Below are 12,715 nucleotides of genomic sequence, written 5' to 3'. Positions count from 1 at the left end.
ATGTTAGAAAAATGTATGTGAATCCTAGAGAAATTTACTTTATATTAGAAATCTGAGTTGCTGTAAGTCACATACCTAGTGAGTACAAAAGTCAGTATTGGAATGTGGTCTGTCTCATTCCAAAAAAACTAAGCTCTTTTTCACCTGGTTCCATCTCCTTTAATAACAAAACATCCTAGTGTTTATTGAGAACATAGGTATAAGATTAGTAATAAACTCTGTGAGTGTTTATTGAGAACATAGGTATAAGATTAGTAATAAACTCTGTGAGAAAAGAGTTTTGTGAAACTCTTCATGAAACAAGTAATCTGTTCTGTGGTTTAGAAGTTTTACTTGTGGTCCTTAATGGAAACAGATGGCTAGCCTAGAATAATTACATTCTTTTAAGGGCTTTCCTAGCTTAGATTCCTATATTTCCAGATTTCTCAATGATATCAAGAATCATCTCTTATCACTGTGATTCATAGAAGAAATATTTTTCAACGAAAACTATAGCTATGTGAATAGTGTGAAAAAAATTTTGTCATTTGGCTCAGAAGAACCTGTAATTATGAGCAATAGGTCTCATAATTTAAGCAGCTCTTTTTCAAAGTGTTAATATCATGTCAGAGCAAAAATGCAAATATTCTATGAATTACACATGTGATAATGACTTCAAAGTAAATTTAAAATTACTCGAAAGTATATATCTTTTATAATCTGTTAACACTGTATGTCTTATGTCAGTGAACATTCCTCGTTCCATGAATATTCTTGAACTTTCAGTTCCATATCTATATAGCCTGGAGGTACGGTAGTTATCTTAATAGTTCACATGTCACTGTGACTCAGATCTACAGGTAAGCTCTGGATCTCATGTTTTCTAGGACTTCATTGGCCAAAAATAATATTTTCTTTCGTTTCAACTTCAACATTCAAATAGTGAGAATTTGGTTATGTAATTACTAAACAAACGTATGCTTACTCACAAACATAAACCATGTGTGGTTGAAAAGTGACTTTTTCAGAAATTCCCTTCCCCAAATATTTTCATATGGCCCTCATCTGATCTTAGAGCTACATTAACACATAGACCTATCTTAATTATTTTAATAGCTAGAAAATATTCCACTGTGTGAATAAACAAAACCAGCCCTTTAGTAACAGATTTTAAGGTATTATCAGAGAGTTTTTTTGTTACTTTAATACTTCAGGAAACATTCATGTACATATTTCTTGAGAATCTGAACAAATTTAATCAAGTTAATGTTTTCTTGTGATTTTAATTAGCATTTTTACAGTGGGGATGAATAAATATCCCCCCTTGTTTTTAATACATTTTAATGTTCATGTACTTTGCCCATTTTTATTTAATACTTTGTTTTTTATGACTTGATTTGTAAATGCTCTTTATGGATTTAGAAATTAACTTCTAGTCTATCATTTGTTACAAATAGTTCTCTCACAGTTTTTATAGTTTGGGTTTGATATTCCTTGTATTTATTTTCCCTCCAGCAGAATGAAAAAATTTTATATAGAAAAATTTATTCCTCTTTTTCTTTGTGATTTATTGAGTTTTGAGTTTGGCCTTAGGTGTTATCCTTTCCAAAATTATAAATAATTCTCTCTTTTGTTATGTTGGAAGCTTTAATCTATTTTTGAGAGAAGACTAAGGGAAAGGCCTGTTATATTTATTTTTTTTTTCAAATTACTGACCATTATCCTTTCTCCACTTATTAAATAATCCATATTTTCTGCTTTGGAATGCCACCTTGATCATATACTCAATACCTCTGTATAAAGATTCATCAGTTTTCATTTAACAGATTAAATTTGGGGATGACTGAAATCCATTGTTTTTTTTTTTTTTTGAGGTATTCTTAACATGGGGGGGCATGAAATTGGGACAGCCACTACCTACAGCAATTCATCTACTTATTATTTTAAATTATTTCACATGTAATTGTAGTATTACAGTGTCCTGAATGGTCACTTACTAACAAATAGGTCCTAATACTTTTATTTTATAGAGATGATAAATAAGTAACTAGAGAGCCAGAATTGCATTCCCTTAAACTACCAGGAGAATGAATTAGGTAGTTATGATAACTGATAATTAAATATTGTTGTGCTTTGTGAAAATATAGATTAATTTCATCCAAAGTGGCATCAATCTTTATTTCCTTAGATGATACACAGAATTGGATCTCAATTTTTAATTGTGGTCCACTTTCTAATCATCAACTCAAAGAGGATTGAAGTGAGTAGATTTCACAGAAAACTTCTAGACAGGTAGACACATATATTAGCATGCTCATCCTCAGCTACCAACAATACTTGGAATTTTTATTATTTCCATTTTTTTTACATATAGGTAGAAAGAAAAAGAAAATGATCTCCATTTGCCCACCACATAAGTTAAATAATTATCTTATTATTGTTATGCCTTTTCCCCCTTTTTTAGTGAAGTATTTTAACATGTTTCACTCCTCCCTACATCAATATGACTTTCTAAAATACTGGGTATTATCTTGCATAACTAGAAAGCCATTTTATAATTAACAAAAATAACACAAATTTCTGGGTACTATGTAAAATCTAGTTCAAAATCAAATCATCCAATTGCATAAGAAAAGTTGTTTTATTTTTTTCCTTACAATTCGTTTGTTCAAATTGGAATACAAAAAAAAAAAACACTATTCTTGACATCTCCATTTTTGTCTAAACAATTTTATTGAGGAATAACTGATATACAAAGAAATGCATATATTTAATGTACATAATATTTTTGTGGTTCCATGGATCAGTCACAGGGACTCATCCATATTAAGCACATGCTCTACCACTGAGCTACACACACAGGCCTGATGTGTACAATTTTATGACATTTATTGAGTTGTATATGTTTAATCATATTTATATCCTGGAAATAAATTCCACTTGATCATGGTGTTTTTTTTAAATTTTACTTTTTTATGTTTTGATACTGGAGATTGCACCCAGGGTTGCTAAACCCCTGAGCCACAACCTGAGCCCCTTTTATTTTTTATTTTGAAGCAGGATCATGCATTTGGACTTGTGCATATACATGTGATATCATCACCACAACCCAGGTAATCCAACATCTCTTAAAGTTAGCTGTGTCCCTTTTGTGTACAGGTCTTAAGGACACTTAAAATGAGGTCTACTTCCTTAAAAAATTTTGAAGTGCACCAGATTTTATTGTTAATTATAGACATTATGTCATATAGATCTCTAGAGTTGTTTGATCTTGCATAACTGAAACTTTATACCCATTGAACAACTCTTCGTTAACCCATCTCCTCTCCCCTGACAAGCACCATTGTAGTTTCTGATTTTGAGTTTGACTATGATAGATAGCTCATATAATTTTAATCATGAAGTATTTATCCTTTGTGACTTCCATATTTCACCTAGCATAATGTCCCCCATGTTCACAAATGTTATCACAAATGGCAGAATTTCCTTCTTTTTAAAGGCACATTGCATGTGTATTCTGTCCATTCTTTAATCATTCCTCTGGTCAATGTCTTGAGTTATTTGTGTTTGATAGCTATTATGTATGATGCACAATAAACATGGTAGTGCAAATGTTCTCTCTTCCAGATCATGATTTCAATTCTTCGGGGTATGTATCCTGAAGGGAATACTGCATCCTAGGTAATTTTTAAAAATTTTTTGGGGAACCTCCTTAGTGTTTCCCACAGATGTCATAATATTTCCATTCTTATGTAATATGTTTAAAAATAAAAAATGTGAAATTTTAATCTCTGTTCTTCTTTCTCAAAATCAATTTGACTCTTTTGGGACTTCTTTATGTTTATATGAATTTTAACATTCTTTTATCAATTTCTATAAAAATGTTGTTATGGTTTGGATGTGAGGTGTCCCCAAAAGCTTGTGTGTGAGATAATGCAAGAAGGTTCAGGGAGCAAATTATTGGGATAGAAGAGCCTTCAGCCAATCAGTGAATTAATCTCCTGATAGGGATTAACTAAATGGTAACTGGAGGCAGCTGTGTTGTGGCTGGAGGAGGTGGGCATTGGGTGTGTAGCTTTGGTGTATGTGTGTGTGTGTGTGTGTGTGTGAGTGTGTGTGTATTTGGCAAGTAGAGTCTCTCTCTCTGCCTTCTGATCATCATGTGAGTTGCTTCCCCTCTGCCACACTCTCCCACCATGATGTTCTGCCTCACCTTGAGCCCCAAGGAATGGAGCCACCTTTCTATGGATTAGATCTCAAAAACTCTGAGCTCTGTTCCTCCTCTACAACTGTTCTGATTGGATATTTTAGTAACAGTGGTGAAAAAGCTGAATAAAACAAATGTCATTGGAATTTTGATGGAGACAATATTGAAGTCATCAATCATTTACTATTTTAATAATATTAAATTTTCTTATGAGTCCCAGATGTTTTCCCGTTTATTTGTATCTCTTTAAATTTCTCTTGTCAGTGATGTATAGTTTTCAGTGTACAAGTCTGTCCCCTTCTTTTTAATTTTATACCCAAGTATTTTATTCATTTCAATAAATAGGATTAACTAATCTCATTTTGTAAAGTTTATGGTCAGTGTGCGAAGATGCAATTTATTTTTGAATGTTACTAAATTTGTTTAATAGTTCTAACAGTTCTTTCTTTCTTTCTTTCTTTTTTATTTTGGTGAAGTCTTTCTGATTTTCTACTTATAATATCATGTTATTTGCAAACAAAGAAATTTAACTTCTTTTCTTACTTGAATTCCTTTTTCTCACATAACTTCCATTGACTAGGACTTCTAGTGCTCTGTTGAATAGGAGAAGCATTCTAATCTTCTTGCTAATCTTAGGGGAAAGCTTTCAAAATTTCACCACTAAATTTGTTAGCTGTGGTCTCGTAGAATATAACCATTATTAAGTTTGGATGTGTATCCCCTCCATACTAATTTTGTTGGGGGTTTTTGTTTGTGAAAGGGTGTTGGATTTTGTCAAGTGTTCTTTTCTGTTTTTATTGAAATGATCACTTGATTTTTATCCTTCATTTCATTAATATGGTGAATGACATTTATTCAGTTGCATATGTTTAATCATTTTTGCATCCTGATAATAATAAATTCTACTTGATCATTGTGTTCCTTTTTATTATTTCTTAAATTTTGTTTTGTTTTGTTTTTTTGGTAGTAAGGATTGAACCCAGGGGTGATTAGCCCCTGAGACACATCCTGAGCCCTTTTTATTTTTTATTTTGAGGCAGGATCTTGCTAAGTAGTTTAGGGCCTTGGTAAATTTCCCTAGTGTCTGGGATTATAGGCATGCACCACAGGCCTGGCCACGCATATGATCATTTAATGTACTGTTGAATTAATAAATTTATACTTTGGTGATAGATTTTTGCATCTATGTTCATCCGGGATGTTGGTCTGTATTTTCTTCTCTTGTAGTAGTATCTTTGTTTGGCTTTTGTATCAGGGAAGAGCTGGCTTTACTCAAGTGAATCTGGAAGTATTCCTTCCTGTTCAATTTTTAGGAAGAGGTCTGAGAAGGACTGGCACCAATTGTTTTTCAACTGTTTGGTGAAATTCACCATGAAGCCATCTTTTCCTGGGCTTTCCTTTGTTGGAAAGTCTATGGTTTGGATGTGGTTTGAGTGTTGTGTCCCTCAAAAGTTTATGTGTTGGGAGCTTGGTCTTCAGTTTGGTGATGTTAAGAAGTGGTAGAATCTTTCAGGGGTAGGGGAATAGAGGGAGATCATTACAGATCTCTTTCTATCGTTCTGTGATCATGTGATATGATATTTTATGTGATCTTTCCCTCTCATATCTACTCTTGGCACTCTGATGCCATCTTTCCTAAGGTTCTTGCCAGAATTAAGCTGATACAGGCACCACAACCTTCAATTTCCAGAACTGTGAGCTACATAAACCTTCTTTCTTTATAAAGTACCCAACCCTGGATATGTAATTATAGTAAAGAAAATGTATTTATACAGAGTTTTTTGATTACTGATTCAATCTCCTTACGACTTGTTGGTCTGTTTAGATTTTTCATAAATCAATCTTGGGAGGTTATATGTATGTAGGAATTTATTCATTTCTTCTACATTGTCCAATTTGTATGCAAATAGTTTTTCATTATAGTCTCTTATGTTTCTTTTTTATTTCTATGGCCTCAGCTATAACATTTCTACTTTTGTTTCTAATTTTATCATTTTTATAGTCTAACTAAAGTATTGTCAATTTTGTTTCTTTTTAATCATCCAACTCTTGATTCAGTTGATTATTTTCATTGTTATTTTCTGTCTTGGGTTTCTTAATTTATATTCTAATCTTTATTATAACTTCCCTAATTTAGGGCTTAATTTGTTTTTTTCTAGTGCTTTATGGTATACAGTTAAGTTATTCATCTAAAATGTTTCTTTTTTTATCATTAGAAACTTTCCTCTTAGTACTGCTTTTGCCACATCTCATAAATTTTGTTATGTAGTGTTTTTATTTTCAGTTTTCTCAGGATATTTTATGATTTCCGTTTTGCTTTTTTTTTTTCACCAACATGTAAATAAATACATTATTATCCATGTTTGTGAATTTTCTGATTCTAGATTCATACCATTGTGTTAAGAAAAGAAAGTTGGTATACTTTCCATCTTTTTCAATTTGTTTAGCTTTATTTTTAGGCCTAACATATCACTCATCCTAGAGAATTTTCTATGTGCACTTGAGAAAAATGTATATTCTGCTGTTAGAAAGTCAAATGAGATGTATTTTTTTTTTCTGTCTTTGCGGTCCATTTGTTCTATTGTATTTTCAGCCCTACTGTTTTCTTATTGATTTTTTTGTGTGGATGTTCTAGCCATTGTTAAAAAGGGGTATTGAGTTCCATATTATTATTGTAATATTGTCTATTTATCCCTTTATTTATTTGTAAATGATGTTGTGTATGCATATATATATGAACGTGTATATATGTACTTATGTATTTAGTATTGTCTTAACTTTCTAATTAATTGACCTCTTATCATTATATAATGTACTTTCTTGTATGTTATAACAACTTTGATTTTAATTTAAAGTCTATTTTGTTTGACATAAGTGTAAGTATAACCATCTTGTTTTCTTTTCATAATTATTTGCTGGAATATCATTTTCAGGCTATACATATCCTTAAACCTAAAATTAGCCTCTTTGTAGACAACATATAACTATTACTTTATTTATTTTTAAAAAAAATTTTTAGTTGTAGTTGGACATAATATCTTTATTTTATTTATTCAGTTTTATGTGGTGCTGAGGATCAAACCCTGGACTTTGCACATGCTAGGCAAGTGCTGTACCACTGAGCCACACCCTCAGTCCCTATTACTTCATTTATTAACCATTCAGTCACACTGTCTTTTGATTGGGAGTTTTAATATATTTATGCTTAAATTAATGATTGATTAGAAATGACTTACAATTCTCATTTTGTTAGTAGTTCACTGTTCTATAGTTTTTTTGTTGTTTTTCTTTTTGTCTTTTGCTGTGTTCCTGTGTTTCATCAATATTTTGTAATAATATTCTTAATTATTTTCTCTTGTGTACTTTCTATCTGTATTTGTGTATGTATGTGTGTTTACCAAGAAAGTTGCATAAAACATGGGTAATAGGTGTCTACTTTAAGCTAATAATAACTTAGCATACTAAAATTCTATACTCCTCTCAAGCTACTTTGTCATTGATGTCACAATATGCATCTTTTTATACTGTGAATAAATTATCATAGTAGTAGTTATTATTATTAGTTTTGTCTTTTAACTTTTATATTTAAATTAAAAAGTGATTTATACATCACCATTACTATTTTATAGTATTCCAGGTTTGTTTATATTTGCCTTTATCAGTGAGTTTTATAGTTTCAAATCCTTCTATGTTGCTCTTTAGCATCCTTACATTTCAACTGGAACTCTCTAGCATTTTTCACAAAGCAGACCTAGTAACAATGCATTCCCCCATATTTTGTCTGGGAAAATCTCTCTCTCCTTCATTTTTGGAGAGATAGTTTTCCTAGATATGGTATTCTTGGTGGACAATTATTTTTCTTTTAACTTTACATATATGAACCCAAGTATCTTGTTTTGCAAGATACTTGGTAAGAAATAGTCCAGTAGGGACTCCATCGTTCAAGAGAGATTTCTCGGCAGCTTTGGGCTGACCCAGTTCTCTTCCCTTACTTGCTTATAGTTCTCAAGAATAGATGCAAAATGTGTTGTAAATGCAACATTCTGAGACAGGGAAGGGCTTACTGGAAAGTCTGGGCTCGGTTCCATTCTCCCCATTCCAGGAAAGATGTCTACAATGCTTTAGTCCAGTAACATGGGATTCTGGGGTATAAAACCCAGGGTGGACTTCCTTTTAGAGTCCCTCAGCTACAAATGGGGTATGTACAGTTAAAATTCTACCCACCACAGGATGCATTTCAGGCTATGTGGATCTTTCTTGGTACTGAGTTACACTGTCTTTGCGGGAGGGGCTGACACACTGCTGCTTTTTTTTACATTTTGAAGTGCTTTTGTTTTCTGCTATGTCCTCATTTAAGCTGTTGTAATTTGTTTACTGGAATCTGGAGTTTTATGAAAGTATTTTGGCTCTAGTATCATTTTATTAGCCTTTCTAAGTGTTGGAACTTCCTCTCCCATGACTTTTCGGACATCACTTCTCCATTATATTTTATTGTAAAGACTGTGAAATCTGGTCCTTACCACTCCCATCCTGCTATTTTTTTTTTTTCCTTATACGCTTTATTTGTTGAAGAAATCAGGTTAGTAAGTTTTTGGACTCTTCATCATCAAAATAATCTTATGGCTACTGATCTTCTCTGAAAAGTAATTTTTCAGGTACTACCCCAGACTTTGGATCATAAGTTGCATTTTGGTTATATACATAGGTGACTTATATGCCCATTAAATGTGAGAAATACTGCTCAGGAATGCCTTTGATTTTGTATGTGTCTTTTTGCTTCTTTGTGGCTTCATTTACTTTTTGTTTCCTGTAATTTCATGTTTCTTACAGATAGAAGTTATCTCCATACCAGTTGTTATAGTTTGGATCTGGAATATTTGCCAAGGCTTCCATGATAGAGGTTTGGTTGACATCCTGTGGTACTGCTGGAGGAGGTGGTACCTTTAGGAAGTGAGAACAAGTAGAAAGAAATTAGTTCCCCTGAGATGATAGTTAAGCTCCATCCCTTCCTCTCTTTGCTTTGATCATTTAGATGTTCTGCAATCACCACAAGTCCAAAGTGATGAGCTCAAGTGATCATGGAGTTAAATTTCTGAAATTGTATGCCAAAATAAATCTTTCCTCCTTTTAAGCTGATTTTTTTTAGGTATTTAGTCACACTGACAGAAAGCTGTCTAATAAGGAAAATTGGTACTGAGAATGGGGCTGTTGCTGTGGCTACACCTGACCATGTGGTTCAGAAGCATTATTTTGTCAAAGGAATTTAGAAGTTTGAAGAAACTGGTTAAAGAAGACCTAAAATGCTATATATTAAATTTAGTGGGAAATTCTGCTGATGACTCAGAAGGCTGGGGGCTGAGAGGAATGTGGAGAATAAAGGCTGTGCTGATGAGGTTTCAGAGGGAAATGGGAACTCTATTGGGAATTGGACTAGAAGCTATTATGTTATATTCTGGCAAAGAGCTTGTCTACATTTTTTCCATGCTCTGAGACCTTGTGTGAGGCTGAGTTTAAAGATGATGGACTAATTAATCTGGCAAAAGAAATCTAAAGGTAACACAGCACTCTGACAGTGGCATGGGTATTGCTGGGTGCTGTACCAGAGTGAAAATGAGAATCATGAGCAAGAAGTGAAGCATACAGATTTTGAAAAACTTGTAGTTGGGCCAGAAAAAAAAGAAGGTGTAAAATTGGAGCCTAAGAAGGTGTGGTGGCTGAAGAAATTAGCACTGTTAAAAAGAAGCCAACTTCTTTGGACTGGGAAAATAGGAAATATGCCTTGAAGGCATATCAGGAATTGGTCAGGTCCCATCTATCACAAGCTCAAAGTTGGAAAACTACAAACATGTTTAAGAGACTTTACCTTAAGAGAGCCCCTGGGCACCCTCCTCACACAGGGCCGCCTAAGAAGTTGTTCCATCAGGATTAGTTTCACCACAACCTGCTTCTGAGGCACTTAGAAGTCATTGCAGCCAAGATTCTAGCAGGCCCTGGTGGTATAAATCATGACAGCCACTGACCTTGGCACCTGTGTGGTGCTGGTTTTGCAGGTATGCATAATGCAAGGTTGTGGAGTCATGGAGGTATCCGCCAAGATTTCAAAGGAGGTCTGCTACGGCAGGCAGTGTGTGGTCATTGTTCCTGCATGTAGCCCCTGCTAGGGGGATACATGAAGTCGTGAAAATAAAGTTATAGCAATGGAAACCTCAGGAAGTTAGAGATGACAGGAATGAGGAACATCTGCTGAGGAAAGCTGCAAGTAATGAGCAGTCCCAGAGAATGTCCTTGTGAGCTGAAGCCAGCAAGAACATAGGGGCAAGCCTGCCTAAGCCCTTTGGAGCTCACATGTGCCCTGGGCTGGACACAGAGTTATAGGATTTAATGTTTTTCCTTTCTCTGCCTTTGTTCTTCCCTTTGGAAAAGGGATTATTTATCCTGTGCTGTTGCATCTTGGAAATACATTCTTTTTTATTTTTATAGGAGTCACAGCTGAAACTGTGCTTTGAGTCCTGGAAGAGAGATTGGACTTGGTCTTTTGTACAATATTGGAAATATTAAGACACTTCAGGGACACTTGGAGAGGGACCGAATGCATTTTTCATTGTCAAATGTACATGAACCCTTGGGGACTAGGAGTAGAACACTATGGTTTGGGTCTGGAATATTCTCCTAAAGTAATGTGTCACTTAGTCCCTAACCCGTGGCACTGTTGGGAGGTGGTAGAACTTCTAGGAGATGGAGCCTAGTGAAAATAAGTTAGGTTCACTGCAGTCATGCCCTTGAAGGGGATATTGGGACCCTGACTCCTATTGTCTGTCTTTTCTACCCTGACAGGTCTCCTCTGCCACTCGCTTCTGCCACAATGTATTATGTTACTATAGGCCCAGTGTTATGGGGTCAAGTCATCATGGACTGGAACCTCTGAAAACATAAAACAAAATCAATTTTCTTCCTTTTCAGTTGGTTTTCGGAGGCATTTCTCACAGTGATGGAATACTGACTAATATATCAGTAGTTTTTGATGCTGGCTGCAAAGTCTTATAGCTGGTGTCCTTTGCTTCTTCAGTCAGCGTGGGTTCCATCATCATCATATGATGTTTTGATATTATATGACACAATGATAAAACAAGGTAAGACTAAATTCAGGAGATTTCACTTTTCTTACTCTGTCAACTCTGGATTTTAAAATCTTGACCAAAAGAATTCAGTAATCTGTGTTTCAATACTGGTAGTGTTGTCTTGCACTAGACTTAAGACAAACAATAAGCACATAATTTGTTTTACAATGACTGTGCTATAATTTAACTAGTTAAGCATAGTTGTATACCGTGATCTAGTCAATGATAGAAATTTGAGTTTGTTTATTCATTTACTGCCCCAGTCAATCATGGGGGAAAAAATCAAGTTTTACTATATTATGATCATGAAATTGTCTATTTGGTCCTGATTTAGAATTTTCTTCCCCTGATATTTACATATTGCCCCTCCTCTTCTCTGTGTATCATGTTTTTTTTTTTAAAGAGAGAGAGAGAGATAATTTTTTAATATTTATTTTTTAGTTTTCAGCGGACACAACATCTTTGTTTGTATGTGGTGCTGAGGATGGAACCCGGGCCGCCCGCATGCCAAGCGAGTGCACTACTGCTTGAGCCACATCCCTAGCCCAATATCATGTTATTTTTATTCTTTGCCTTATGGCCCACTCTAGTAAGATTGTTTTTTTTTTCCTTTTACAGATTTTTTTCCCCTCTCACTCTCTGTTTATGAGCTTGCTTAAACTTCCTATAAGTATTGTTATAGATTGAAAATGGTCCCCCAGAATGTCCACATCCTAGCACCCAGAATCTGTAAATATGTAGCCTTACATAATAAAAGTTATAATTAGATCAAGGATATTGAGAATGAGATATTTTTCCAGGTAAGCTCAATTTAATCATTTACTCTATATGACAAAGGCAATGTCTGTTGACACTAGTTGTGTTGCTGAGCTCTTTCTCATGCATGCCATCTTGTTCCTCTAAAGACACACAAGTGATGTAGTCTCCTCTGGTTCTCTTTGTTCTGACCTCTGACTTGTTGCCTACATAAATTCTGTTCATTCATAGTCATAACTTATCTGTCACCTCTTTCAATCATCTTTTTCTCCCTGCCCTGAGTGCCAATAGATGCTCCTCTTCAGCTCTGCTTTGTCAGGTGAAACAAGCAATCCCCCAAGTACTCGGGACTTGACGCAATAAAGTCCACTGCAAGTCCTGGCCCAGTGTTCAGAGTTGTATTCTGCCAGTCACTTGACAATCCAGTCTGCCTTAATCTTTTGATGCTATCATCTGAATTCAAGGCCTTCTCCACAACTGGAGGTGGGTGAAACTGGAAGATGATGCCTTTCATTTCTTCAGCCAGAAGTTGCATGGTACATTTGCTCATATTTCGCCTTCTCTATTCTCAGGTGCTTCTCTTTGGTGTTTTCACATTTACTTCCAAGATTTCAAAGTATCACCTCTACACGGGCAACTTCAAGTTTAGCCTTTG

At 34.5% G+C, this 12,715-nt stretch overlaps 1 protein-coding gene across 3 annotated transcripts in view; it reads right to left on the bottom strand.

Annotated features, from left to right (window-relative positions):
• Nucleotides 1-12,715, bottom strand: part of LOC144366039 (uncharacterized) — a 110,363-nt gene that overhangs the window by 20,064 nt on the left and 77,584 nt on the right. For 2 of the 3 annotated variants that reach the window (XR_013424852.1, XM_078019171.1), the window contains one exon: nt 8,874-9,127. Coding sequence is in view for 1 of the 3 variants with exons in the window: in XM_078019171.1 (XP_077875297.1) it covers nt 9,011-9,127 (117 nt within the window). In the remaining 2 variants the exon portion in view is untranslated. Of the gene's footprint in view, nt 1-8,873; nt 9,128-12,715 lie in introns of those variants that run through there. The other variant, XR_013424851.1, reaches the window with a different exon arrangement.

The sequence above is a fragment of the Ictidomys tridecemlineatus genome, chromosome 8 (assembly GCF_052094955.1).
Source record: "Ictidomys tridecemlineatus isolate mIctTri1 chromosome 8, mIctTri1.hap1, whole genome shotgun sequence".
Lineage (NCBI taxonomy): Eukaryota > Metazoa > Chordata > Mammalia > Rodentia > Sciuridae > Ictidomys > Ictidomys tridecemlineatus.
This window is presented reverse-complemented; position numbering and strand designations above follow the sequence as displayed.